We start from the raw sequence: 27,856 nt of genomic DNA, 5'->3' as shown, positions 1-27,856 counted from the left end.
TTGTTTTCACAATTCTTGGTATTTTCCACCGTTAGTTACAAGTCTTACAACCGAACCATTTAATATACCATTAATTATGGTTGTGATACAGTCGCTCCTCCCATAATGACGTAAGATGACTTTCAATATGTTGCAATATGTTGGAAATGATTCAATATAGTCCTTTTTGAGTAAACGTTATTTCTGTATCTTCCTTAGAGTAAAAATAAAAATGATTGGCGCATGGCCTTTAACGGTTATCTGTCATGATTATTGACCTTTACTAATTCAATGTCATGATTGACCATTGAGTCACACAGCTGAGCTTAGTTTAGTTTACATTATTTCTAATTGACATCGTGGGTGTATCTGATGTTCTGTGAGTAGCTTTGTATTTTGGATTTTTTATGATGTGTTCTGTGTGTTTTTTTTGGGGGGGGGTTGTTTGTTTTTTTGGGGGGAGGGCAGAAACTCCTGTTATATTTAGTCAATTCAAACAATACATTTTTCCAGAGTAATAAAAAGTGAGGGTAGATACGAGCACTAATAAATGATGACTATTTACTCAACCACAGTTGAGATTTCTTCAGTCAACAAGCCAAAAAAAACTGATAAACGACATCGACGTCTGACGTCACGACGTAATAAACGTACTCCTGGTTCGAGAAGTTACGCAGGACGTGCAGCGGTTCAAAGAGGAAGGAAGATGGCGGATAACAAAGGCGATGAGGATATGGAACCGTCTGCTAATTCGGACTCAGTGCCTTCAGCGCAAGATAACGAACAGTCAGAGGCAAAAGCCGAAAATGCGGTAGTAATCACAGAAGCGAATTCAAAGGGTGGTGAAGAAATGGAGTCCCGTGATAACGCTAACGAGGCACCTACACCCACTAGCGACGGAGGGGACGTTAGCGGCAGCGGAGTGGACGTTAGCGGCGGCGCGGCTGCTGGAGCGGGAGGGGAAGCCAATGGTAGCAACGCCGTGAGCCCTGCTGGGGCCAGCAGCACCAACACAGAGCCGGCGGCAGCTGAAGCCCTGGCTCCTGGGGAGGCTCCTGTTGGCGGACTCACCACTGAAATGTCCCCCCCTCCTAACGTTACAGCTACTGCGGCCACACCAGTATCCACTATCGTTAATTTACTGGATAAGTGCGCAGTGTGTAAACAAAGTCTTCAGAGCCGAGACTGTGAACCAAAACTTCTGCCTTGTCTGCACTCTTTTTGCCTAAAATGTATCCCGCAACCAGATAGACAAATAAGCGTACAGGTGCCTGGACCACACGGGCAAACTGACACACATATAGGTGAGTTTTACAATAATAAGTAGATCTACCTTGAACTGTCTTCTGCTCTGTAAACTGATGTCAGATGAACTGCTGTCCGTGCAGGTTCAGGCTTCATCAGTTGAAGGTGGTTCAGGTGGCCTTCGTATAATTCAGGTGGGAATTGAGATAAATGGGAGGCAGGGGTCTGATCTGAGATTTAAGGCCGCATTCATGCAAAATCCGACAATTGGAGGAAAACGCCTGTCCTCCCATTCATTTGAATGGAGGGAGTGCGTTTAGGCTGTGGGAGTAGGGACCGCATGGGGTGCAGCAAAAAACCGCAGCGGCCATCCGGCAAGAAGTTGAACCACAATCAACTTTTACCGAGACGCAACCTGATGTCACGCTGCGGTTGCCAATCACATAAGACCGAAGATGCTCACTGGAAGAAGAACCTTGTTTACTTGTTGACTTTGTTACCGGCTTCTCGACTCATCGTAAAAAAAAAAAAGAGAAGCAGAGATGAGCAGCGGTGGTCGAGCGAGCTAGGCAGTGAATGAAGAGAGGAAGAGGCGGTAACCAGAACAAAACAGTGAATTAGATAATTAAAACCTCATTTTCTCACGCTTAAGTTCTAAAGCACAAATAAACACGTCCACACCTCTGCACAACCCTGCTGGAAGGTGCCACATTGCTGGATTTGGTGTGAATGCGGCCATATACATTGATGAATTTCTGACCAGCTGTTGCATTGCGCAGGAGAAGCTGGCCAGTATCTGTGACTGGAACCAGTCAGTGGTCTAACGTTAGTTAATCACCTCCAAAAATGATTCAAAACAAAAATCTGTTGAGTTTTTATTGAGGGGAAAAAGGACTGTTGTGAAATGTTGTATATGTCAAATCAGTGATGGGGCCGAAACCATTTGCAACAGCCCTCTTTTATATTTATTGTAGTTGCCATGATCAGTAGCAAGGCAGTATTGATTTGACAAGTTTCCAATGGCTTCCAGCAAGCCAGTCTCTCTCAGGGTTAAGCTATATATTTCCCCCTCCCTTCAGAAATGTAGCTATATTTCTTTGTAACGACTTCTTATATTTTAGTAGATAACGGCTAGATGACCAGATTGATGATGTACCGCTGCTTAATCAGTAGCAGCTAGTTAACAGAGGGCCATACTCTAATGAAGAGAATGACTGCAGTAGTTAATAACTATTAATATGTGCCAAAATATTCACACTGGATTCCCAGAACTCTAAATGTTATGCATGTTACAGATACAGTATATACATGTAGTTATCTAAATGGCAGGTATCAAAATATGGGATATATCTGCACTATTTTCTACTAATGGGTCATGGCTGAAGCTAAGGAAGCATTGCAATTAGGAAAGGAAACAAAATTGGAGATCTTATCTCATAATTATGACCTCCATATCTCATTATTATGACTTACTATCTCATAAGTACAAGTAAAGATCTCATGAAATCCTGATCTCATAATTATGAGGAAAAGTTAAGGTGGTTATCAGTCATTGCAATTTGAGAGAACAGAGACACGAAGTTGCTACCTAATTTAATCCGCTTTTATCTCCTCCTTGGTTTGAGACACTGGGAGATGTCACTTGGTAATGTGATGGTATTATTATTAGTGTGTCAACATTGCACAGGCATCTTAAAGTCCTTGGGATTGATTTTTATTTTGATTGGTAAGACAGGATTGGGTAATTAAAAGATCTTTATCTTAATTATAAGATCAGGATCTCGTAGTTATGAAATATTTTCGCAAGATGAAGTTTCAAATTTTTTTAAGTAAATGCAATGTGCAGAGTTAAAGCTGTTTTAATAATCTATGATGGCATGTAACTGCATACATGACCATGTCACATCAACATGATTGCTACCTTCTTGCCTTTAAGAGGCACAGCATCTGCTTAGAAGACTGCATCACGTCAATACATTTTTAGAAAGTTTGTTTGTCAGATACCTCACCAAAGCTCAGAGAGTCAGTCAACAACAGTTCAGCTGATGTACCAAAGAGCAGATTTAAGCTGAAGTAAAACTAAAGTTTTGGCATGGTTCTCACTTCCTGTCAGTAAAACAGACCAGGTTGAAAAGATATATTCACTGTCTCTATAGTTTAGTCCTGTTCAATCAATAATTAACCTCACACAGCCTCACTTCTGTAGGTGGACTTCTAGGTTCTAGGTTCCCCTAGTTGACACTTGGTAGAGCAACCTAATGATGTTATAATGGCAGGTGTCTGGACTCATTTCATGCTCATGCTCTCGGAGAATAATTTTGTTTCAGTTGTGAATAGAGCTGTAACGATTAGTCGATTAATTGATTAGTCGATTGACAAAATTCATCGCCAATTATTTCAATAATCAAATAATCGCTTTAGCTTTTTTTTAAAGCAAAAATGCCAAGTAGTTGCTGCTTCCAGCCTCTCAGATGTGAGAATTTTATACTTTTTTGTGTCATACATGACAGTAAACTTAATATCTCTTTGGACTGTTTGTCGGACACAACAAGACGTCTGAAGACGTCAACTTTGGCTGTTGGAAATTTTAACAGCCATTAACTTACTGACATTTCATAGACCAGACAGTTAATTGATTAATCCAGAAAGTAATTGGCAGATTTAATTGATAATGAAGGTAATTGTTATTTGCAGCCCTAGTTGAGAACTGGAAAATGTAACCACATCATCCATGTAAAGCTGACCTAAGTGCTGGCAATGTGTACACAAAATAAGTGTTGTATTTCAAGTTGAACGAAGGGACTCTTACAAGTGTCTCATGGTTACAGTACCTGCCACCCAGCGTGATTATAATTGTATAAGTCTTGGTCTCAGCAGAGAGTCTTAATATCATGTGGTCTAAATGCTGTTTTCAGGAATTGCATTAGTATTGGTTTCAGGACAGATTGAGTATCACATGGTCTAATTTTTACAGAACTGCCTGTCACCACAAAGGATTGCTTCTGGAGTAGACTGGAATATGTTGTTTTAGCGGCCGGAGATGGTTCTATTTGCCTTTTGTAGATGATCTGACTCAGCCCTACAATTTGAAATTGACAGGTGAAAATGTTTTCACTTCAAATGTTTATTTTACTCCAGGCTGGGGTTTTAGAAGGCGGGGTCTTTAAACCGTCCCTCTTGGTTAACATTATAAGTGTTTGGATCTTTCCATGCTACGGTCCACAGTTTGTAAAAGCCCTAACATCTTAGAAAATTATTAATGGACTACTTCCACCTTAACAGTTAAACCATACAAAAAGTTTGTTAGTAAGCACTGATTAACACAGCTTCTATCTAAAGGATTACAAATTATGCCATCCCTGCTCAGGTCACAATATTTACCCAGGCTACTGATTGATAGTATTAAACCTTCTGCTTTACCTGGTCAGAGGAAACAGGGCCAGTGATAAGTAATTAGAATTTGTGCTATTGTTAGAGCTTTTACGTGATAGACAATGAGTCAAAGTGTATTTCTGAGGTCATGTATGTCAAATTAGGAAATGTAAAAGCTAGATGACTGTGCTGAATTCACAAACAACTTCACTATTTCCTCCTTGGAGTGACCAAACATTCATGCAGTCGTGCTCACTTTCTACTTCTGCTTTGTGATTCCTGCTGTAGTAACCGGCAGCAGCTTGTAATGGGAAATGCTGTTTAGCTTCTTACCAATATAGGCTTTAGATTATCCAGAAGTACCTATCAAGTGTGTCCAAAGAAAGCTTTCTCTGATGCACAGTGAGGAGAAATAACAGAACAGTGTGGCTTTATACTACTGGAAACCAATAGCAACCAACTATTGGTTTCCAGTAGTTCCAGTAGCAAAATACTACCTTATGATGATGATGATAATAAATGTTTTTTTCCTCATAACATTACTTATTGCTTGGTTGTGAAAATATTCTGCAAAGATGATTTAATAATTGCCATTTCATCTTACAGTCTAATTCATCAAAGCCAAATTTCTAAATCTACTTTGTTGTTTCCACATTTTCGTAATAAAGTAAAAGTGAACACTTGCACCAAGCAATCTTGATGTCATGATATCTGTCCTCTTAACCCTAACCCAAGATAAGTGAGATCACTTGAGATTCCTCTATTTTCCTGTATTTCAGGGAAATTTGGTCTCATCTTGGTCCTAATTTGACACTCTTTTGGCAGCTTTCTCTGGTCTAGTGCTACTTTTCACTTGTGTGACGACTTTGTTAATATTTATAGCCTGATTTGGTCAAACCAGTTTGTTATTGGGGTTAAAATATGCTGTTAAAGTTTAAAGTCCCCCGTCATATTTTCTTTAGCAGAAGTGTTTGTATATTGTATGAATGCAGGGAAACACAAACCAAATCCTGTTTAAAATGAGGTTTCAATTTTATATGTGGGTGTTGATATGAGGGGGGGGGGGAGTGGGAGGGGCGGGGGTATATATATACAGAGCTGTAGCTGAGTGCAGACTACTTCAGTTCAGAGTGACAGCTGTGTGGTACATTTGTTTTTGTACACGTGTGTGTGTGTGTATGTGTGTGTGTGTATATGTGTGTATGAGTGTATAAGTGTGGGTTTCTCAACACAATCCCAGTCCAGCTGCTTTCACAACCAATCACTGGGGGACCCATGCAGCTGGAGCTTACACAAACCGGCTGTGTGCTGCTCGAGTCAGTGTAGACTGGCTCAAACCGGCTTACACCGGTTTTTACCTCAGCTGGCTGGTGAGGGGGAAATTTATGGGTTTATGAGGTAGAGGAGTGGCAACATATTATGCTGACTCAATTTAAAACATTCATGTGAAGTTCAATTTTATGCATAATATTATACTTTATCTGTTATCTATCTATATTATCTATTATACTTTAGAAAATAAGTGTCAAAGTTAATGCACTGAACTAATTATTTGTTGGGGTGTATGATTATAGCAGTAATTCAACTAATTCCATTAACGAAACCAACTAAAATGATTAAGTGAAACAGTCCTCGTTGTTTGACCATGTGATTTAATATTCTAATAAAAATGCCAAGGATGACGAGATTGAATCTTCTGGAGACAAGCGCTAAATCAATTAGCCCCCATGAATAGGCAATGCGTGTCCCACGGTGCAGAGAATTTTTAATAACAACAGGAATTTACCTAAAGGAAATTATGGAAATTAGCTGAAAGTCTGCTTAAGGCCTCTTATTAATCCTCGTTTGTTTGAAGCAGGAGTATTGTTAGCCGAGAGTTAAGAAGTCATGTAATAGCTCACATATGTACTTGTCACAGTGGTGAAGAAATATCACCAAGCATTGAACGTGTATCCCAGTGTTTGCCTTTTTGACCTCATTTGACTCGCGTCCCCTTTTGTGTTCTGTCTCTTCTGTCTTTAGTAAACGTTATGCGCTGTTCAGTGTGCCACCAGGACTACAAACAGAGTGATATTATTGACAACTACTTTGTCAAAGATACCACAGAGGCTACCAGCACGTCTGATGAAAAGGCTGCACAGGTATGTCAAAACAGCTGGCCTTTGGGCCAGGTTGCTTTGTTCAATATATGTGTCCACCACCAGCGCTTCGCCTTGTAGGCTTCGCTCTACTGTTTGGACGGGTTTCGCACAACCTTAGGGGCTCTGACATTTCATTTTCTATCAAAGAAAAGAGTACGCAAAGTCTTATTTTGCCATGATCAAGGGCAGTTGTATCTTGATGTGCACCAATTTCATTTTATCCAGGATGATTATAAATGCCAAGAACTATTTACGTAAAGCCTTAGTAACAATAATAAGCAAAGCTGGCTTTGACATTAACAGCAACAAGTGCAGTGACATGCATCATTTGCCCTTATTCAGTTAATTGGATCATATACATACCATTTTATAGTCTTTAATATTCCCTATATATTAAAGACAAAAGTTATATTCTGTTTTTCAGTTTATTTCAATAATAATTGGTAATTCTTGTTGGGATGACGAGTCTACATCCATTTTTTTGTGATGACATAATTGATAGCTGCCAAGAATGTTTCAAAGAGATGTTCATCCTGTGCAACAGGTTTGTCTGGGACTTTGCAGCAATATAATACAATAAAAAGAAATCAACCTTTATTCCAAATGTTTACCTTTTCTCAGCAACATTTTTTGCCACTATAAAAATTTAAAGATATGGATAAAAAATGGTCTGCCATTGTTTTTACCGCACTGCCTCCAGCAGTGTTCCAGTCCCAGAGAGAGAGATCTGTATAACTTTCAGTTTTACAGAGAATTGATTAGTTTCTTCAAGCAGGATTCTTGCCAAGATCTTCAGCTGGAAGACTTAGTCAGATATTATTCCAGTCTTCTTCAGACATCTTCAAGAATTACTCTCTTGTTTCTTGTTTGTCCAAGATTATAAATATTTAACCTCTCTGAGCCAGTATCAGACATTATAGTGTCAAGCTCAGTCTAAAAAGCTTTTTGCATAACAGTTATGATATGGCAGCTAGACAATATGGTCAGAGCATTCAGGAGCCCACCATGCTTTGTATTGGAGCTAACAAAAGCCTCAGCAGCAGTATAATATGTAATTTGTTTTGAGTCGGCAAAAAGGGACATCTGTCCATCTGGAAATAGTACAGTAACAGGGCATGTTTGTTTTGTTTATTGTAGCATTGTTCTTTTATTACATATACTATAACATAACATCTGCCAAGGATTTGAGCTAATGTGGCTACTTTCATCTGTAGATATTTTTGTTTTTTGTGACCACCATATATTGACATGACTAGATGGCATGCAATTGTTTTGATTGCACTGGCTTTTGTCCAGTGAAACCTCAGTCTCTTGACCTCTTGATCTGTTAGTCAGACACACAATTTGCATCGTCCATTAAAGCTCCCAATTCAAACAAACCAATTTAATGCTGTAAAAGACCCATGACCATTTATTTAGTGTAACCATCAGACCTCACTTTTCAAAGGACTGTAACTCCTGACCCTTAAGTTGTCAAAATAAATAATACATGTTCACCAAGTACATCTAAGTACAGTGTAGACTGTTGAGTCTTTTTGGTTTTAATATTTTCATCAGAATTTTCAAAACATCACTGAACTACTAGTATTACATACTAGTAAGTAAGCACTTTCACATCAGACATTTTTCTTCAGGCTGGAAATGTTTTATGTTGTCCCAAAGCATGCTTTATTAAAGTAAAGTGTCAGATATCAAGGCAACATTATTTGATGATCCAAGCACATCTATGTTAAAGCTGTTTCAGCACCAGCACTAATACAGAGACTATGACTCAGCTCTGATTCTGTCCAGACTTCTAGATGCTCATTGGTGTTATCTTCTCAAGGTGTGCACAAGTTGCGAGGACAATGCAGGAACCATAGGCTTCTGTGTGGAGTGTGGAGAATGGCTGTGTAAGACCTGCGTGGAGGCTCACCAGAGGGTCAAAATTACCAAGGACCACAAGATTCGCACAAAGGAGGACGCTGACGCTGCCTCCGGTAAGATGGCTGACCCTCACAGTGAAGGAAGCACCAACTGCAAAAGCCGTAATAAGATAAACCCCAGTCGAAGCACTGTGAATGTGGTGCTGCTTATAGGCTGTTGCTATGGCAACAGTGCAGCAGAGTCTGATTGCTTGGATGGTACCTTGAGCTGTGGAGACCGTACATCCTGAAGCTCTGACCGGAGTTTTTTGAGGCCTTCTCTGTCTGCTTTTGCAAAGTTCAACTGGCATTGAAATAAGCACAGGGGGTTTGACAAATCCTTCATTTGTTGCCGCTGTCTATTTTTGTCTATTGCTCTGTCTTACACCAGATTCAATGATAAATTTCCCTCTATTTTTATTTCTCTCTCTCCTGCTGAGCATCACTGGTGTCCTCTCTCCTGTGTGTCTATAGAGTCTGTTGGTACGCCGGGACAGAGACCTGTTTTCTGTCCCGTCCACAAGCAGGAGCCACTGAAGCTTTTCTGTGAGACCTGTGACACTTTGACCTGTAGGGACTGCCAGCTGCTGGAGCACAAGGAGCACAGGTAGCTCAGCATGCAAACACCTGTTTTATTTCTAATGGACCACCATTTTAATTTTAACTGGTATCTTTTTGACTTATTTCTGCCAGTAGTCAATACTTTGCACCATTTCCCACAGCATACCATAAGGTTTTTGATTGATTGTCTACTCTGCAGGCAGCCATTGGTTTCAGCTTAATTCAGTACATAACGGTTACAAGAGTTGAAATATGAAACACGCCAGCTTTATGTTTGTGTAACTGGGAGCGTGAAAGACCAAATTTTGGGCCAATAGGTTTCAAGATGTGTTAGTCACAAACAAAGACAGTCACACTAGTCAACTTTATGGCAGCATACGTAATACAAGGACAACAGTGTAGATACACAATAGAATTATGTTCCTCCCAGCTAAGTCATTTTTCCCACATTGGGCTTTGTCAAGTTTATTTGTATAGTTCATTATCACATGCAGTGTCTCAACATTGACAACGATTCATGCAGTTAATAAACTAATTATCATTCAGTTCTTTGAAAGTTGTTGATGACTATCTGTGGGTTACCCATCTACTCTCAGGTACCAGTTCCTGGAAGAGGCTTTCCAGAACCAGAAAGGCATCATTGAGACCAGCATGGCCAAACTACAAGAAAAGAAGAATTACGTCCATTACTCTGTCTCTCAGGTGCAAAGCAGGTAAAGGTTTTTCATCACTATCTTCTTCTCCTCCGATGCAGTCAGCGGTTGTACAGGTGGCTAGTGTCTCTAATTTAAGTGGTTCACTGTGTTCTTTTTAATCCAGATTAAAAGAGCTGAATGAGACGCATAGGAAGGTGGAGCATGAGATCAAAATTGCAGTGTTTACTCTAATAAACGAGATCAACAAGAAGGGCAAGTCCTTGTTGCAACAGTTGGAGGTAAGAGAATATTATACAAGACAGTCTGGTCAAGAGCTGCGTGTTGTTGAAAAAAAAAACACTCAAAAAAATCATTGTTACATGTATTGTAACAGTTTTTTATATGTATTTATGAGAGCTCAGCCTGTGCATTGTGGTCCTGTACTGGAACATACTAAGTTTACTCATGTGTCGGCACAGACGAATATGATGTGACATCCAGCTGTACATTTTTCACAGTGTACTCACATCATCTCATTTATTGGATGTGTATATATCTCGATGTAGTGATAGATTCTTTTTGCTGAACATGCTCTCAGATGCTATGAATTACACATTTTCATTGATTTCTTCTCTCACATGTTCTACTGCCTTCATATCTTTACTCAGTTCTATCATTAAAACCAGTTTAATACTTGACCACCTCCCCATTTGCCGTGCTTTTATTTATTTATTTTTCTTTGCTGCACTCTATTATCCACTGCTGCAATAACCCAAGCTCCCACGGGGATCATTACGTTTTAATCTTATCAAATCTAATTATTTAATCCATCTCCATGCATATGCTAACATTTTTGTAATAGCTTGGGTAGAGATTTGTCTTGGTCTGGATTCGTTCATTAAACTGTGGTGTTCAGGCTCTCTCAGTAGCTTTCCCCTAACCAGAATAATCTCACTTTTTGTCTAGAGTGTGACCAAAGAGCGCAGTATGAGGCTTATGGCTCAACATAAGGATACAACCCAGCTTGCCCAACAGATCCAACATGTGCTCAAATTCTGCCACTGGGCCATCACAACTGGCAGCAGCACAGCACTTCTCTACAGCAAGAGGCCGGTATGTTTGCCCCAGATGTTCAGAGGTTTCAGAGGCTAAAAGCCGACAGTGTACTCCAAACAAAACAGAATTTACCTCACAAACAACATGACAGATTTGCAACCATGAAGAAACTGCATTTGGTTTTGATTGGACTGCAGATTTCTGCTGTACGTCAGGGGAATTGCATTAGTTCCAGTGTTAAATTCTTGTTTTGAAGAATGCCTGAGTTGTATCTGCGTCAGACCTCGTCATCATTGTCAGGTGAAGTTTCGTAGCCACCGATGTTTTGCTACCCTGCAAGTCTTTATTTGAGTATCAGTCTCTGATCATGACGTTTGTTTTGAAGTATACTGCCGGCCCAGTCTTGTCTAGATGTGAAGTTGCAGAACCAGCTTTTTGTCCCACATTACGGGGATGGGATCTTTTTTTTTTTTTTTTTTTTTTTTTTTGGGTTGGCCTCTGTCACATGGATTTGACTACTTACCACAAGACAGTCAGCAAATTAGATAATTGAGATAACTTTATTGTGGGATTGTGGAGTAATGCCCCCAAAGGGCATGTTAACAAATGGGCTATTTGTTGCTCTGATATAGCCAGGCTCAGCGACTAAAGGAAATTATTCTCTGTGTGTGCGTGCATGTAGATTCTGTTCCAGCTTCGCCAGCTCTTCAAGGCAAGACTGGAGCCAGCGCCCCAGGCCAATGGAGTTGTGCGCTTTTTCTGTGACCCCACGTTCTGGGCCAAAAATGTGGTGAATCTAGGTGAGAGGAATCTATTACCTCATCAGTCAATATTTCTTTGCATCAAACATTACAAGTTTTTATTGACTTATGCAAATCAAGATTGAGATGAGAGTGGTCTTAATTTGCCATTTAAATTGTTTCATCTGATATTTTAGTCTTTGCATTCTTATTTATGCATGATACCCATCATCTAGCCTGCCAGATTAAATCTTGCGTTTTTATACAGGGGCCATATACAGCTTGAACATTAAGCAGTAATAAATTGATTAATGCGTCCTGCCCCTGCTGTATAAATACAATATTTCACAGATGTCTACTGCATGTGCACTTCTTGCTTTGAAGTCCGCTCACTTTCATTACTCTTCTTCTACTTCCAGGTAATTTGGTAATTGAGAAGCCACCTCCGCCTGCGCAACCGCCCGGTGTAATGGTAGGAGGACCACCCATTTCACCAGGTCAAGGTCACCCCGGCAAACACCCAGGACAGATCAACCTGGCCCAGCTCCGGCTGCAGCACATGCAGCAGGCAGCTTACGCCCAGCAAAAACAGCAGCAACAACAACAGCAGCACCAGCAGCAGATCCAGCAACAGATGCGCATCGCTTCACAAATGTCCCAGCAGCACGCCCGACAGACCGGCCCGCCCATGGTTCAGCAGCAGGTATGAAAACATTCACCACTGTGGAACAAGATGGAGATGTTGCTCTCTGGTTCACCATGTTGCACCGGTTATAGGACAATTAATGGCACCTCTCCAGTAATTTCCTTACTTAATGACGGCCTACAAGCCCGATGTTAGTCTGAGATATCCTACTTTAGGTTTTCCTCTTTACAGATATCTTTGTATATATGTTTGTACATATGATATATTTTTGCATACTTTTGCACATATTGTTTTCTCTGGTAGCAATTGATTTAATGTGAACTTACACCAGCAAATTCTGATCTATTATTTATTCATAGTGTGTGTGTACATATTTATTTATTTATGTAGCACAGACAAGGTTTTTCCTTGGGAGATTTATTGATTGTTGTCATACACTATTGGATTTTGAACTTATTGTTTACAGTACTATGTACACTACTATAATTATGTGCATGATCATATACATACACACTATATATTTTTGCATTATTTTGTGTGTATTTATGTATGTATATATTGTTGACCCTGGTATGTATGTTTGGCACATGGGAGTTTAAAGTCACATGACTACATCATGTGACTTGTATTCATGTATATATTTAAGATGACGTCCTTGAGTCTGATGAAGAGCAGGTGTGCTCGAAATGTCACCTCGGTGCAATAAATTCCAATTGGACATTGGAGCCCTGCAGTGTGCGAGCTGTTTCTTTGTTTTTTCACTTTCAGCCCAGCACCTGCCGGCTTCGGTTTGGATGTGCGTGCATACTCCTTCCTGTTTACATTATTTGCCATGGTTGTGTTTATCCAGTGATCTGATTTCCACACACTGTTTCTCTGTGTGTATGTGTGATTTCTTACCAGCCTCCAAGGCTCATCAGTATGCAGCAGCTCCCGAGAGGGCCCGGGGGTATGAACGGTGGGCCAGGTCCCCCCATGTACCCGTCATCCCACCACATGCGTCTACCGGGTCTGCCACAGGGCCGGATGCCCTCAGCACAGCCGAGACATAACGGACAGCAGTATCCCACCATGATGCAGCCTCAGCTACAGAGACAGGTCAGCACAAACACACATTGGGTTCAATGTATGGAAACAGATGAACAGATCCTATTGTTGTGTTTATACAGGATTTCACATGTGATGTTTTGATGACGCAAATGTGACTGTTGAACCGTTGTTTAACCCAAAATGTCACTTCTAGTGTGACAGCAGTTACTGTATAGATACACGAGGCAAGGCTGGGCTGAAACAACCAAACAGCCTACCTGACAAACCAATATACAATATTTGCAGTATATTGTTTGAGCATCCTTTTTATGTAATGCATCAGATAATTGTTCAATACTAACACACACTAACACACACTGAAATTCTACTAGTCTGTAGAAATGCAGGAGTCGTCAGGCTCTAACAGATATATCTACTTTTCCTTGTGTGTATTTTTATTTAATTTATTTTTATTTATTATTATGCTTTGTTTAGACAATGATTCTTAGGCTGACTTCTTATTAACAGTAAGACCGTTACTGTCCGTCACCAGAGAGCATTAACAGGTTTTAATTGTAAAAAGTGCAACTCAGAACATGTATTTCCATTCCTTGGAAAACAAATTTAAGGAATCCTAATCAAAAATGTTTGTTAATGTTATGCACTTAAGTGAGAAAATAATATTGGCTCGATGTGTAACATTATGTTTTTGTTAAGTTTCTCTAGTGGAAAAGGATGTTATATCTGCCTAAAGGCAGATTACTTCGACTTAAAGCTGGCGTTATTCAAATGAAAATGCAAATCAGTTTGTCTGAACTAAAATGCAAAATTCCAGTTTGCATTTTATTTTCAAGTTTAAGTAGCATATTGTCTGCCAGTTTAAAAACATTAAAATGTATCGTCCATTTCACATTCAGTTTCCTTTTTAGAGTTATAGGTGGGAGTACACTGAGAACAATTTTCAGTTTTAATTTTATGACATTTTCAAACATTTAAATGTGGATTTTATAATTTAATTTTGAGCAAACACATGGCAAATTAAATTTACATTTGATTAAAAAATTGGATTTAAATACTGACATACCTGACCTTCCATAACCAAAATCCAGACATGACAACTAAAACAGATGTTTAACAAGAAATACGTTATTTCACTTAAGTTTTCAGAGAAGGGTGCAAAGGTACTGTTTCCTCATTCAGTCCAGTTTAGCACTGCCTCACAGATGTATCTATACATATAAAGCTGTTTTATTTTCTGAAGTCAAGTATAAAAATGTACATTTACTGCCTGCATGTAAGACTAGGTAAGAGAAACCTCCACTATATCCAGCCCCTTTTGTCTTTGTGTCCAGATGTCTATAGAATCTGAGATGAGCCACCAAAGGTTTCGTTTCTTACTACAATCAGGGGTTTGGCACCTTTTTCCTACTTTATTGTGTCTTGTGTAGCATGTGTTCTCACCCAAATGCATGATCATGCAACCATCGTGTTTTCACAACATTGATGAAACAAAGCGAGTGACCTGTCAATTGTTCCTGCCCCCTTTCTTCCTTTCTTCTTTTCCTCCTTTCTTCCCTCCCCTTTTCTGTTACTGTCCTTCCCTCCCATGATTCTCTTTTCTTCCATCCCCCCTTCTCTCTTTTTCTGTGCAGCATTCCAACCCAGGGCACGCAGGCCCTTTCCCGGTGGCGTCCCTTCACAATGCCAACCCCACAAGTCCCACCAGTGCCAGTATGGCTGGTGCCCACGCTCACCGAGGCCCTACCAGCCCCATCATAGGTCCCATCGAGCTCATTCCCTCCGTCACAAATCCTGAGAACCTGCCCTGCCTACCTGAGATCCCGCCCATTCAGGTGTGCACATTCTAACCAAGTATGTTTGTTTCAAGCAGGGTAGGACATGCAACATTTTTTAATCCACCTGCCACTGATAGTATTTTGTCTGCCAATTCAAAACAAAAAAAAAAGAAAGTTAGGAATCTGACCATTTTGAGACAAAGGAGAATGAATATCTTATGTACATTTGGAGAAATTCTAAAATATGCAATATAAACAAATTAGAGAGAATGAAAAAGGGGGGAAAAAATCATTCATTTTCACTGAATCCTTAATTCTTTTGTAAAAATGCAGACATCTTGAGTAACTTTGTTAATATTTTCCTCACCACTGTGGTTTTCTGGTATCACTAGCTGGAGGATGCAGGTTCCAGCAACCTTGGACACCTCCTGTCTCGCTACATTACAGCCAGCACGCAGCATCAGTTAGGCTCAGTTGACATGAACCCGTCGCCTGGACTGTCCACACACTCTCCTGGATCTTCAGGTATCCACACCTTCAGGGAGATGGACTCATGTCCCTCACAGCATCTCTCATTCACATCAAACTGAACCTCCTGTTAAAGATTTTTTTCAGTCTTTACTTCATGCTTGCTTAAGTTGGCCTGATCGGATTCATGACAATGTCACAGACTTTATGGATTCAGATACAGGTCCAAATGCCAATGCATTGGCTCTGACTGTAAAATAGTGACAATCAAATGTAATCTATAATATAATATACTTACTGGACAGCAACAAAAGCATTAAAACTAAATTATTTAACGTATAAGCCGTCCTAAATTCATTTTCCAGAAATGTACCTTATAATTATGTACTATATGATATTACCATGTTATAATAATATTTAAAATATTCCATCCATCCCTTCATTATACTGTTTACTTGTAAATGTCAGTGATTTAGTTCCTGCTTAAATCCTGTGTACATTTTTATATTGACCTAGAGAAATTAAACTTTGTACAATACATAAGAAGTGATCACTGCTGCTTTATCACATGTTTATCACCTGTTTCCTCCTCCTTTCTGTCCGTAGGTCTGTCCAACTCACACACACCAGCACGACCTTCTAGTACGTCCAGCACAGGCAGCAGAGGCAGGTAAGAAGATATGACATGTTTTCTGTTTATTCAAATATTGTGTGGAAATGTTTCCTAGTTGTCAAGTTGTCAGATTCCAAGTTAACAGAATAAATAGATTATCCAAGGACAAACTTTTGGTGAATGTTTGATAGTCAAGTCATAGGTTTTTGGCTAGATTTAGGTTAATCCTGAACACCTACAGTGATTACTGGTTTCATTTGACTACCTTGGTGTAGCAGAGAGCTTCAGCATTAAGGCAGCAAATGTTTGCGGGTCTGGATGTAGGATAGACACCAGAGGGCAGCATAGATTTGTGCATAGAGTCTGTGCGTAAACTGAGGTTAGACACCCACAATAAGATTTTTCATCTCAAGCTATAACAGATAAATCCACCAACTCATCATGTTACATTTGCTGAGTATCACTGACACCTTGATACCAGAACTGTAGACTGACCGGAGAAGCAGTTTTAAGAACACGGGCTAGCACATCACAAGATGCTGCTTGTTTGCAAGTACACACGTTTGCTCAAAAATCATGTATGATTCAAAGTTTAAACTAGATATGATTATTGAAAGCTGGTTGAGGGAGAACAAGAGAAGAAAGTGCACAAGGGATAAGATGGAGATGAGAAGGACGAGCTTAAGGGGCTTAAACTGAAATGTCAGATGGTAGCAGAAAAAAATGTATCTCTAATACTGTAGTCTCAATGAAATAAAAGGGTGTAGTTGTAATTAGTAGTTACTTGATTTAATGTTGTTATGAGTTTAAACTGCATGAATGTTCTCCATGATTTGTTTTTGTGTGTGTTTAAGCTGTAGCTCTGCGGGGAGGGCGGGGCCTGGAGGCGGAGCTGCGGTGGAGCAGGTGAGGGTGAAGCAGGAGCCTGGTACAGACGACAGCTACAACTGTCCAGCTTCTTCTCTGAAGACGGAGCGAGGCAAAGATGCAGGGAGGAGTGCTTGCATGGTATGAATACAGTCCTTTTTCCATTAGTTTTAAATCAAGCCTCAGGGTTTAGGAATGTGATAACATCACACTGCACTAATCTACCATATGTGTTGACAGCTGATTATCTGTGCAGCACTGTGGTTGTGGTCAGCTTACATAATGATACGACTCACACTGTCGCAATAGCTAATTGTTGAATATTGTGCAGGAACACGGATTTACAGAGTGTGATAACCGTGTGTTGACAAGTTTAAATTCAACTGAAGATGATGATGATGTTGACCAGAAATATTTGGTCATTTATGGTCTTACCCAAAACAGATAAACATCCGCTGTAAGAAATGTCAAACAATGGGTATATTGTTTGTTTATATTGCTTTTGGACATTTATTATTTATTGTGATTACATTTTCAGCCACATCGCTCTGCACTATGCATGAATGACTTGTGCATGATCCAGACAGAATCCATCGATCTTTGATATGCCCTTTTTATTAATATATAATTAAATTTGAAAGGCTACGAGGAAGATGGAAAATGCAGTGTTGAAAAAATGGGGAAATGGATAACAGTTTTTACATGTGCTATGATTGATTAAATAAGAAAAGTGAGGAGATAAACTTGGACTTATTTATGTAATTAATTTTACTTATCAGATGGCCTGTTAATGACTTTTGTTCCTTCAGGGGCTCCATACTTACAGACTGTAACGGAAAATATGTGTGAAAATGAAACAAAAATCCGAATACGGTCTTATGTTTTGATGTGTATGTTTTCCTCCAGATGAGCAGTCCTGAGAACAGCCCTCTTCCTGTATTGGGAGTCGTATCTGCAGGTCAAGATGCTGTCAAGGCTCTAGGGGAGCGCATCAAAACCGAGCCCCAGTCTGAGACACCTTGTTCTGGACTAAATGGCTCCAGTACCTCCACCTCCTCTACTTCCACTACCACTATGACCTCCACTACCTCGTCGTCCACTGAGAACAGCAGCAGCACCACCGCAGGCTCTCGGCTCACTAACGGAAACTTGGACAAAGGGGCAGAGACAAAAGGGGTTGGGGCGTCGGCTGAATCGGCCAATCCGGGTGGGAAGGAAGATGACCCCAATGAAGACTGGTGTGCTGTTTGTATCAACGGCGGTGACCTGCTGTGCTGTGACCACTGTCCCAAGGTGTTCCACATGAAATGCCACGTACCCACCATCAAAATCTTCCCTAAGTAAGTGGTCAGTGACTGATGTCCAGTCCAAAGGTTGGACACACCTTCCCTTTCTCTTAAATGAGAAAATGTGTCCAAACCTTTGACTGTCCAAACCCGCTCAGGAAACTCACACACCCCCAGGTTTAATAGAATTTGACCATTATGGTTAATGGCAGACAGACTGTTTTCAGTGAGGCAGAAAAAGAGAACAGAAACAGACGTGCAGAACAACACAGAGGCAACCGTAAAACCAGAACATGTTTTAGATATTGACATAGTTGATACCTGATCTGTAGTAAGAGGGCCGTACTAGCAGAAAGACACTATCCGAAGAAACTCCACAATGTTCTTCTTGAATCATTTGGTGTTAATTGACTGTGCAGATGAGGTTAAACAGAATATGATGGTAACATAATGTCCTCTGTGTGATGTTTGTGTCTCAGAGGGGACTTTCTCTGCACATTTTGCCGGAGTCTAACCAGTCCTGAGATAGAGTACTGTGACGACAGCAGGAAAATCAAAGGAGAGCAGGACCTGAATCCTGAGGACCAAAGGGTCAGTACAGAGTGCACATCCTCAGAGGCCTCTTTATGGTTACTGCAACACTGCTAATTCTCTCTCGTCTTCTCTGTGCAGAGATGTGAACGTCTCCTGCTGTACATCTTCTGTCATGAGCTCAGCGTGGGCTTCAGGGAACCTGTTCCTAGCTCTGTAAGTGGCTCCACATTAGACACACACACACACACACACACACACACACACACACACGCACACACACACGCAGCTCTGCCAGTTGCATCATGTGATATCCCAGGTCCTGTAAGATGTTCTTTTGACCAGTTAGTCAGTTACTGGCCTCATTCCTGATCCCATAAAGGTTTCCCTTCCTTCTTCTCCTCATGTGGTGACACAGGTTAATTTTTACTCCTTTGCTTTTCCACATCCACTCTCGTCCTTGTTGTCGTCCTGCCCAAACAGATGTGCATCAAGATGTTGGAAGTAGACATGGTTGCTAATTGGAATCTCAAAGCAAAAAATAGATGCCTGTTTACTTAATTTTTGAACAAACTGTAACTTTTAGTTAAATTACAAGCATGTTTTATCCTTTTTGCAAATCAGAACAATTTTAAAATGCAACACAAAATCCTGGCAGCAAGTGTTTTGTGTCCCGTGTGCTGCTATTTTTCTTTATTTTATTGCACACTGTGTTGTATCATTTTTTTCTGTGATTAATAATTGATTAGTTGGTGCTTGGTAGCCTTATTATTTTATGAGCTCATAATATCCCTTGAGACATGCTTGGGATTAAGCGCTATACAAATGAACATAATTTCACATCGCCTGCATGTTCGCAAAGCGGGTCACTGGTAATCATAATCAGGTCTGATTAATGTGTTTTCAAGATGATTGAAAGGAGAGACCTTTTCATTAATTAAAGCAAAAAAAATGCCATAAATATCATCTTATAAATGAGTGGTTGTGAAGGGATTCACTTGACTCTGCAGGTGCTAGAAGCCCTTCCTAATATTTCTGTTCTTCTGCCCTAAAAGTATCTGGATCTTAGAGAGAGCTACAGCTATAACACCCGGCAGATAGATTCAGATTCTCACCCACTACAAAAACAAAAAAGGGATATTTTAGATTTTGTTAAATGTGGTTTGTGTGAGTTACTCTCAGGTTGTTGCATTATGGGGATTAGCTCTGGGTGGGAGTCTGAAATGAGTCCCAGTATTAAACAAAAACATCTCAAGATGTTCATTTGTAAGACCCAATTCACATTATAAAAACTTGGTTCTCTGGTCTCCGGTCTGGTCTCTGGCCTCTCAGTATCTCACCATTACTTTGATGTACGCCAGTGTATATTTCTCTGCACTACAGGGTGGTTGCATATCAGGCTGCTCAACAGCTGTATAGTGAAACAGTGCTCTACAACAAAGAAGCTCTATTTCCATGTTCTCATACCACCACATGGCGTAAAATCCCAACTCTCCTTAAAAGCCAAAAAATTGTACTAATTGCAGTTTCCCAAACCCTGAGCCTCAGTTCCACTTGTTTGGAGTTGATGTCTGTTATCTATGTTTCTGTTGTTTCTACCAAGATGCAAGTCCTCCGCTTCACATGTTCAAGGCAAATTGAAACAGTCATCCCCTGACATAGTTAAGAGATATTGTCTGACCCACATTTGTTAAACCTAGGTGCCCAACTACTACAGGATCATCAAGAAGCCCATGGACCTGAAGAAAGTCAAGAAGAAGCTGCAGTTACGGAGCCCCCAGTATTACCAGTCCATCCAGGAGTTTGTGTCCGATATGCGCCTGGTCTTCAAAAACTGTGCAAAGTACAATGAGGTGAGCAGCATGAGTCTTAAGCTTGCTGTGGGGAATGGCATCTGCTTGTATGTGTGCATGCAGACAAGGGTTAGACTGATATGGGTTGAAGTTTAAATTACAATGAGCCAATTCAAAGACTGTAAACAGATTACCCCCAAAAACACAAGCCTAAGACATTAGGCCTTTAAATGAATAATTATAAGTGAACAATGACACAAATAAATAAAACAATGTTTATAAAGCAGTGTTAGATATTCCATATCACTTCACTGAAGGCCAGTGTTGGCAAACCAATATATTGGTCTAACCTTAATGTAGAGACAAACCCTGACACTGGAAAAGGAAGTGGGAAGTGGTGCTTAGAGCCTGCTGTGTGCGTACCAGTTTTGTCCACTTACTAACACTGGCTGACGGAGGATTGTAGTGTAAAGGCGTCATTGTGCTCTTGTCACATGGCTGCGGGAACACTGTCCGAACCCTGTTAACACTGTCTGTATCACATATGATAAATCAAAAGTTTGGTTTTTAATGGATGGCTGTGGTCACTTGATTATCTTATATTTCACATGGGGGGAAATGTGTATTTGAATGTATATTATTTATTTATGTTGCTTCTTTACATTTTGATGCCCTCTGTCTGTACTGGAACACAGTTTATTACCCAAGTTACATACAGTCTTGCTTGATATGTCACTAGTATGGGTCTATTATAAAGTATACTGTATATGCTCATGTGTTATACCTTCCAACCACATGAGGGAGCTTCTATTGATCAAGTGGTGTCTGGAATAACACCTCAGACTACCCTGAGACCTCACTTCATTTAGCTAATGGTGATAGGACAGGCTCTGATCCCCGCAGGACAACCTCACCATACATATGATGTTATTATATCACCAAAATTAACAGCAAGCAGGGTCTTGTGAAGGATGTTGTGTAGTTTTTAGTTTGCATGATTAAACAATATAGAGAAAGATATTTCATCACTGTAATTAGATTACTCAAATCTTGAAGTCATTAATTGGTGATTAATCACTCATGTGACTAATCTAGATTTTCAAGATAGATTAAAGCTCTTTCCATTGTTATATCTCCCAGAATGAGAGGCTTGTAAACCTGTGAAACAATTCTTATTACAACAAATTAAATCTGTATGATTAAAGAATCAGATTAATATTCAATTTTATATGAACAAAAAGTGGCTTTAGGAAAATCCCTGCTGTACAATTAGGCAAGTATGGGTAATATTTTTTATAATCAGTGCCTACACACATACAAAACAAAAATCTTTTTTTTTTCATTTCTAGATGTGAGCATTAGGAAAAAGTTGTGATAAATGAGTATCTACAAAATCTAGATTAACTAAAAAGGAAAGTTATTGCTGTGATCTTTTTGAGTGCTTTGAATAAAATTAAAAGATAGCGAGAAAAACCTGCCAATCAACCAGTTGTACAGACTTAAACTTAATGAAAATTATGTTGTTCAAAGGCCATCAGAAGTTATGATGGAGGCCTTTGGAGAGTGGCAGTGCTAAAAGCACCAGTTAATTGAAGCCTTTGATGATGTTAATACTTTCTTCAAGTGTAAACTATTTTCAGTCACCACAGTTACATAATCAATGATTGATTCATTCCTGTAATTAGATCAGCTGCAAAGATAACATTCTTGACATATATAATCAACATATAGAACCTTAAATAATACATTTATTTACAGGCAGAAACATCAAAGACAGACTTATAAGAGCTGACATTTCATACAGAGAATATGCTGCAGATATATAAACTAGTTAAACTAAAGTTGTCACTCTTTTTGTAGTGTTTCCTGAAGCCTGTTAACTAATCAGACTAAAGAAGTAGACTGAATGCAGACTTCACTTGCTGTTAATTTCTGCAGTAACGACTTGGTGATGCACTCCTTGCAGGCTTGAGCACAGTAGGCCGTAAACAGATTTCCGATCTGTTATTATCTAACCTGCCTGTGCTGTGAACTCTTTTCTTCCCCCCCTGCTGCTTCACTTGTCTTTGTTGTAATGTTATTGCCCCTTTTTAGATGTCTCGAATAATCCAGGTTTATGATGAGGAGAAACAGATTAATACGCAGGTAAGCCGTTTCAAATAGAGCACAGATGTCCTGTCCCCTCCCACTGAGGCTCCAAGAAATGTTTTTGCCCCTGACCTTAATATAGAGCAGCAGACTCGTAAAAATTACACATAAAAAAGGCTGAAAAAATTGATTGAACTTTGCTTTTCATCTTAATGAAAAGTGGTAAGAACAGTGTGATATATCACAGGGTGTTCTGAGGTCCTGGAAAAAGCCTATAAATGTCTTTTATTTGGTTTAATTTACTGCAAAGGTCTTGAGTCCAGGTCATTTACTGTTATAGTGTGATTCTAAAATATAATGTAATGTAGATGTGTTCTGCGTTTCATTTTATGAGGGGCTGTGCAAACCATAATTAATTATGGGCCTCTCACATACATTCAGTCATGAAAAATACATGCGTGTAGGGCTGGGCAAGTCATTGAAAAGTAACCAAAAACGACAGTACGGCCCTATAACAGAGCTAATTTAACTATGTCAGTACATTTGTTAAATTCATTTCCTCATACAGAATATATCGCCTACAGTTCAAAGTGATGTGAACTTGCAAGACATTTGCAAGATATGTAAAATGGAGTCTTCTTTTACTTTTAATTTCCTGTTTTAGCAAATAAATACCTAAAAGTGCTTAACTACTGAATACAGTAAATAAATGTCCAGTCATAACGCAGGGTCAGTAGAAATAATTAATAAGAGCTCTGCCGTGAGGACGGAGAATCTTGTGCTCGGGTTTATTTAATAAGATATTGTTTGATTAATCATTACAGAGGTAAATGTGACAATCACCACTAGATGTCACTATGTCTTACACACTGGTCCTTTAAGGCCAATTTCCTATATTTGGTTCAAATTTTATTCTAGTTAGAGGTTTGTGACCCCTGAACTAATTGGAAGACATTTCAGAGTCAATCTGAAATGCCTCAAACAGCCCTGGTGTGAACGCGCTCTTAAATTTATATATAAATTTTTGTTTGGTGACTGTTAATTGTATTGAAGTGTTTCAAAACTAGCCAAATTGTGAAACTCTGAAATGTGGAAATGCTTCATGGAGCCACAGTGGGACGGGGTTGGGGCGGCAGGATATCTCTGCTCTGTACAGCAAGGTTGAGCCGGGGCCACCCTGCCACCAGAGGTCTTAACCAGATCTAATTTGTCTCCTCATTCTCCTCTTCCTCCTCCCTGCTTCAACCCATTCATTCCTCCCGCTCAATGGAACTGTCATACCCTGCTTTCTCCATATCACTCTTCTCCCACCCCCTTCCCCTTCCCTTCCTCCTCCTCCTCCGGCAGGCGGGATCGGAGATGGCGATATCCGGCAAGGCGGTGAGTCTATACTTTGAGGATAAGCTGCAGGAGATCTTTCCAGGGCAAAGCTTCCCTGAAACACCTGAACCCGAGTCTCTGGAAGTAGAGGAAAAGGAGGAGGTTGACACGGACGACTCCGGGGAGGACTTCATACAGCCCAGGCGCAAACGATTAAAAACAGATGAGAAAGTGGTCCACATCAAGTGAGAACAAACCACAAGAGAAGTGAAAAACTGTCTTCCCACGTCCCACACTTGTCCTTTGTTTGAGGCAGCAAACGAAAAGGACGAGATTCGCTGTACAAACTGCTTGGTTTATCTCATCCTTGCCTTTGAAAGATTTACTGTCAACCACAGGAGACGTCTGCCTTTATCAGAACTCTTGAGGACAGAAACACAGAAGAGCTGCATTCCCTCCTTATTTCATGGACGCTCAAAAACGTGCTTGTACAGATTTTGAAGTAGGACTTGTTTTGAAGTAGTTAAGTTAATGATTGTTTTCATTTCTTTTCTATCAAACATTTTATTTGTAGATTTGTTGTGACAATTGCTTTATAAAACACATAAATCTCCTGTTCCCAGTTCTTAATGTATTATATCTATTCTTTGACATGAAACCTACCAAGTATTTGTATGACTTTGTGGAAGCGTTATGTAAATAAGAGAATCTAGCCCACTGAAGGTATTCCTACAGTATAGATGTTTGGGTGCGTCATCAATAAAACCTGTTCTTGAAATATATCAAAGAAAATGAGTGGTGTGGAGTAGGGTTGGGGTTGCCAGAGATTTCGTCAAGAGTTAGTTCACCCAAGTTTCTCACCAATACAATGGAGGTAAAAGGAATTTATTGTGGTGCTCACAGAATCAACCAAGACTGAGAGTTTACAGCCATGCTAGCAGGTCTGTGAGGCTGTACTAAGGCAAAGCAGTTATGTTAAAGTTATGTTTACCAGTTATAACATTTGCTGATTATCACTGAAACAAAGTAAAGCAGAAACTGATGGAATGTTATTCATTTTTCAAGTATTTATTCATAAACCAAAGTACTGGACAAATTGAAATATTGACTTGGTGATGGTGCTACATGTCTGTACTAAATTTCATGGCAATCCTTCCAATTGTTGAGATACAGACGGGAGACAATTTAAAGGAAAAACCAGTACAGGTCTGAATGCTTGACCCCTACTGTGAGGGGATCTGGTGGCTCTGTTATGCTTTGGGGGGCATTTTGCTGGCCTGGTTTGGGTCCACTTGTCCCCTTAGAGGGAAGGGTCACTGCAAATCAATACAAAGTTGTTCTGATTGATTACCTTTATCCTATGATGAAACATTTCTATCCTGATGAGAGTGGTCTCTTCCAGGATGACAATGCCCCAATTCACAGGGCATGAGGGGTCACTGAATGGTTTGATGAGTATTAAATGATGTGAATCATATGCTATGACCTTCACAGTCACCACATCTCAATCCAGCTGAACACCTATGGGAGATTTTGGACTGACATGTTAGACAGCGCTCTCCAGCACCATCATCAAAACACCAAAAGAGTGAATATCTTTTTGAAGAATGGTGTTCATCAGCCTTGACATTGATCTTACAGTCTCTGAACTCTTCTGGAGGAATGAACACCATTCTCCAGAAACCACCCCCATCAGGATAGAAATGTTTCATCATAGGATAAAGGTAATCACTCAGAACAACTTTGTATTGATTTGCAGTGACCCTTCCCTCTAAGGGGACAAGTGGACCAAAACCATGCCAGCAAAATGCCCCCCAAAGCATAACAGAGCCAGCAGATCCCCTCACTGTAGGGGTCAAGCATTTAGACCTGTACCGGGTTTTCCTTTAATTTGTCTCCCCTCTTTATTTCAGTCTATGGTCTGGATCACAGTGGTCCACACAGACCAACATTGCTGTCCGTGCTGATTAAGTGGATAAAAATGACCAATAAAATCTAAGAGCTACATCTCTTTATACAAACAGGCTCCTCTTGACTTTGGATCAGACCTCACTGCTTTCAGTATTTCTACCAAAGATATGGTCTCTTTGAAAACTGAGAAAGTATTAAAATAGTTTTTGTAACTTTGGTGAATATGTACTAGATATTGTCAAATTACTTAAATATTTCTTTCAACAACAATGGAAATATTGGAAATAAGAAACAACAATAAGTAACTATCACTTCTAGCTTGTAAATGGCTTTTTTCACAGCAGACATTTCGACCTGTGATAATATAACTCACAGGTGTGTTGTAGTGTCCCAGACAGCCACGACAGTGAGTCAGCAGACACAATACCAGGACCCTGAAACTGAAGCAGCTAAATGGGATTCAGCCATCATTCAGTTTATTATTTACACCTGAGTTTTTACTAAGGCGTCACGTCAACATTTCTTCCGTTACTGCCATGGCCACTTGATTAAATTGTTAGCAATCTGAACTATGGCCAAGTTTAAACTTAACTTTTCAGCAACTGTCATCATATTTTAGAGTACATTATATAAATGTATTGGACATGACATACACGAGGGCATATAGCTTGTTAAGTAGAGGTGAACCGTTTCCTTTATTTTGTTCCATGTGAACCACAGGAAGAGTTTTTATGATTAAAAGAAGCTGATAAGAGACTGTCAGGCTGTGTTTCAGCCCCTTCTTTATGTCGTAATAAGCTGAGCCCTAAAACACACAAATCTACTTCTGCAGAAGTAGACTTCTTGAAGCGAACCTGAGACAAGACCGCAGAGCTGACATCAGCGCAGTGTGGTGCTGAGTCGTCAGTCTGACAGATGGTCAGCTGACACTTTCTGTGTCACCTCAGAAACTTCGGAAACAGCATCTTTCCCTTTTCATTCAAAGTCGGACGTTGGGTTTAATCGTCTTTTCCAGGTAGTATGTTCCTTCTTGACACTATTAACTGTTTTGCCTGGGTGTCAGTAAACTGAGTCTACTTTTGTGGAGAAAAAGGAAGCAGTTTTCTCGTCATAATTTCTCCTTTTTATGACAATATCTTAAATGCCATCATCACTCAGTGACCTCTGCCTGACTGCTGCTGCACCAACATCTCCATAGTTCACAGAGTGATAACATTTGCATACAAGGCTTGCTTTGTATTGGATGGAAATGCATATGTGAATTGTAGCTATTGGGTATTTTTCACGGCTGCATACTAAAATGCAAAAGCTCGTTAGGGAATGCAGGAGGCCTCGAGAATAATGACGGCTCAGGACTAATGACTGAATTACCGCGTGGAGCGAAATAATCAAATTTAACAAGGCTTGTTGATATGTGATGAGAGCATGTGAAATGTGTGAGCGCTGTAACATCAGATTGGTTGTCCCAGTTCTACCGAAAAGTGACATTAACATGAAAGCATACCATGAGCTTGTCCCACCACAGCCTTAATAAATCTTTTAACAGCTGAAGACATCGACCAGAGGATGTTGCTCTGTAGATCCTGAGCTTTGAGAGAGTAATCATATCAATCCCAACGTTGAAAATCAATCTTTAAAAAAAGGCCTAAAAACCTTTCTATTCAGGAAGGCTTATTACTGTCACTGTCTTTATTTTGTGTGTTCTGCTATTAATACTGTAGCACTCATAGTTTCACTATGAATGAAAAGTGCGGTACAAATAATAAAAAAATGTTTTAAAACAATGTATTATTATCTTAATTACAACGGAAACGGAATATATCAAAGAGATGTGTGATGGATTACAGTCGCTTTGTTGTATAAAATATACTGATA

The 27,856-nt window shown here is 39.9% G+C and overlaps 1 protein-coding gene across 4 annotated transcripts; it reads left to right on the top strand.

Annotated features, from left to right (window-relative positions):
- The first annotated feature begins 647 nt into the window (after positions 1 to 647).
- trim33 (tripartite motif containing 33) lies at positions 648 to 26,091 on the top strand. Of its 4 annotated transcripts, XM_067591532.1 has the most exons (21): positions 648 to 1,283; positions 6,619 to 6,737; positions 8,563 to 8,716; positions 9,116 to 9,248; positions 9,799 to 9,915; positions 10,022 to 10,136; positions 10,804 to 10,950; positions 11,576 to 11,693; positions 12,053 to 12,336; positions 13,183 to 13,377; positions 14,661 to 14,717; positions 14,961 to 15,161; positions 15,497 to 15,629; positions 16,179 to 16,242; positions 17,040 to 17,193; positions 17,959 to 18,392; positions 18,818 to 18,929; positions 19,011 to 19,085; positions 20,570 to 20,722; positions 22,757 to 22,807; positions 24,098 to 26,091. In XM_067591532.1, the coding sequence occupies exons 1-21, from the start codon at positions 686 to 688 to the stop codon at positions 24,317 to 24,319; spliced, it is 3,636 nt and encodes a 1,211-aa protein (XP_067447633.1). In that variant the 5' UTR covers positions 648 to 685; the 3' UTR covers positions 24,320 to 26,091. The 4 variants fall into 4 exon arrangements, with proteins under 4 accessions (XP_067447633.1, XP_067447635.1, XP_067447634.1 ...); XM_067591534.1 differs by lacking the exon at positions 14,661 to 14,717; XM_067591533.1 differs by lacking the exon at positions 22,757 to 22,807.
- The last annotated feature ends 1,765 nt before the right edge of the window (positions 26,092 to 27,856 follow it).

The sequence above is a fragment of the Thunnus thynnus genome, chromosome 6, assembly GCF_963924715.1.
Source record: "Thunnus thynnus chromosome 6, fThuThy2.1, whole genome shotgun sequence".
In the NCBI taxonomy this organism is placed as follows: domain Eukaryota; kingdom Metazoa; phylum Chordata; class Actinopteri; order Scombriformes; family Scombridae; genus Thunnus; species Thunnus thynnus.
The sequence above is the reverse complement of the archived record's forward strand: the minus strand, read 5'-3'. Positions and strand labels throughout refer to the sequence as shown.

Coding starts and splice junctions, on each gene's coding strand:
- trim33 (XM_067591532.1), top strand. CDS start 686: ATGGCGGATAACAAAGGCGATGAGGATATGGAACCGTCTGCTAATTCG. Junction 10,951..11,575: donor TTCTCTACAGCAAGAGGCCG/GTATGTTTGCCC, acceptor GCGTGCATGTAG/ATTCTGTTCCAGCTTCGCCA. Junction 18,393..18,817: donor ACCATCAAAATCTTCCCTAA/GTAAGTGGTCAG, acceptor TTTGTGTCTCAG/AGGGGACTTTCTCTGCACAT.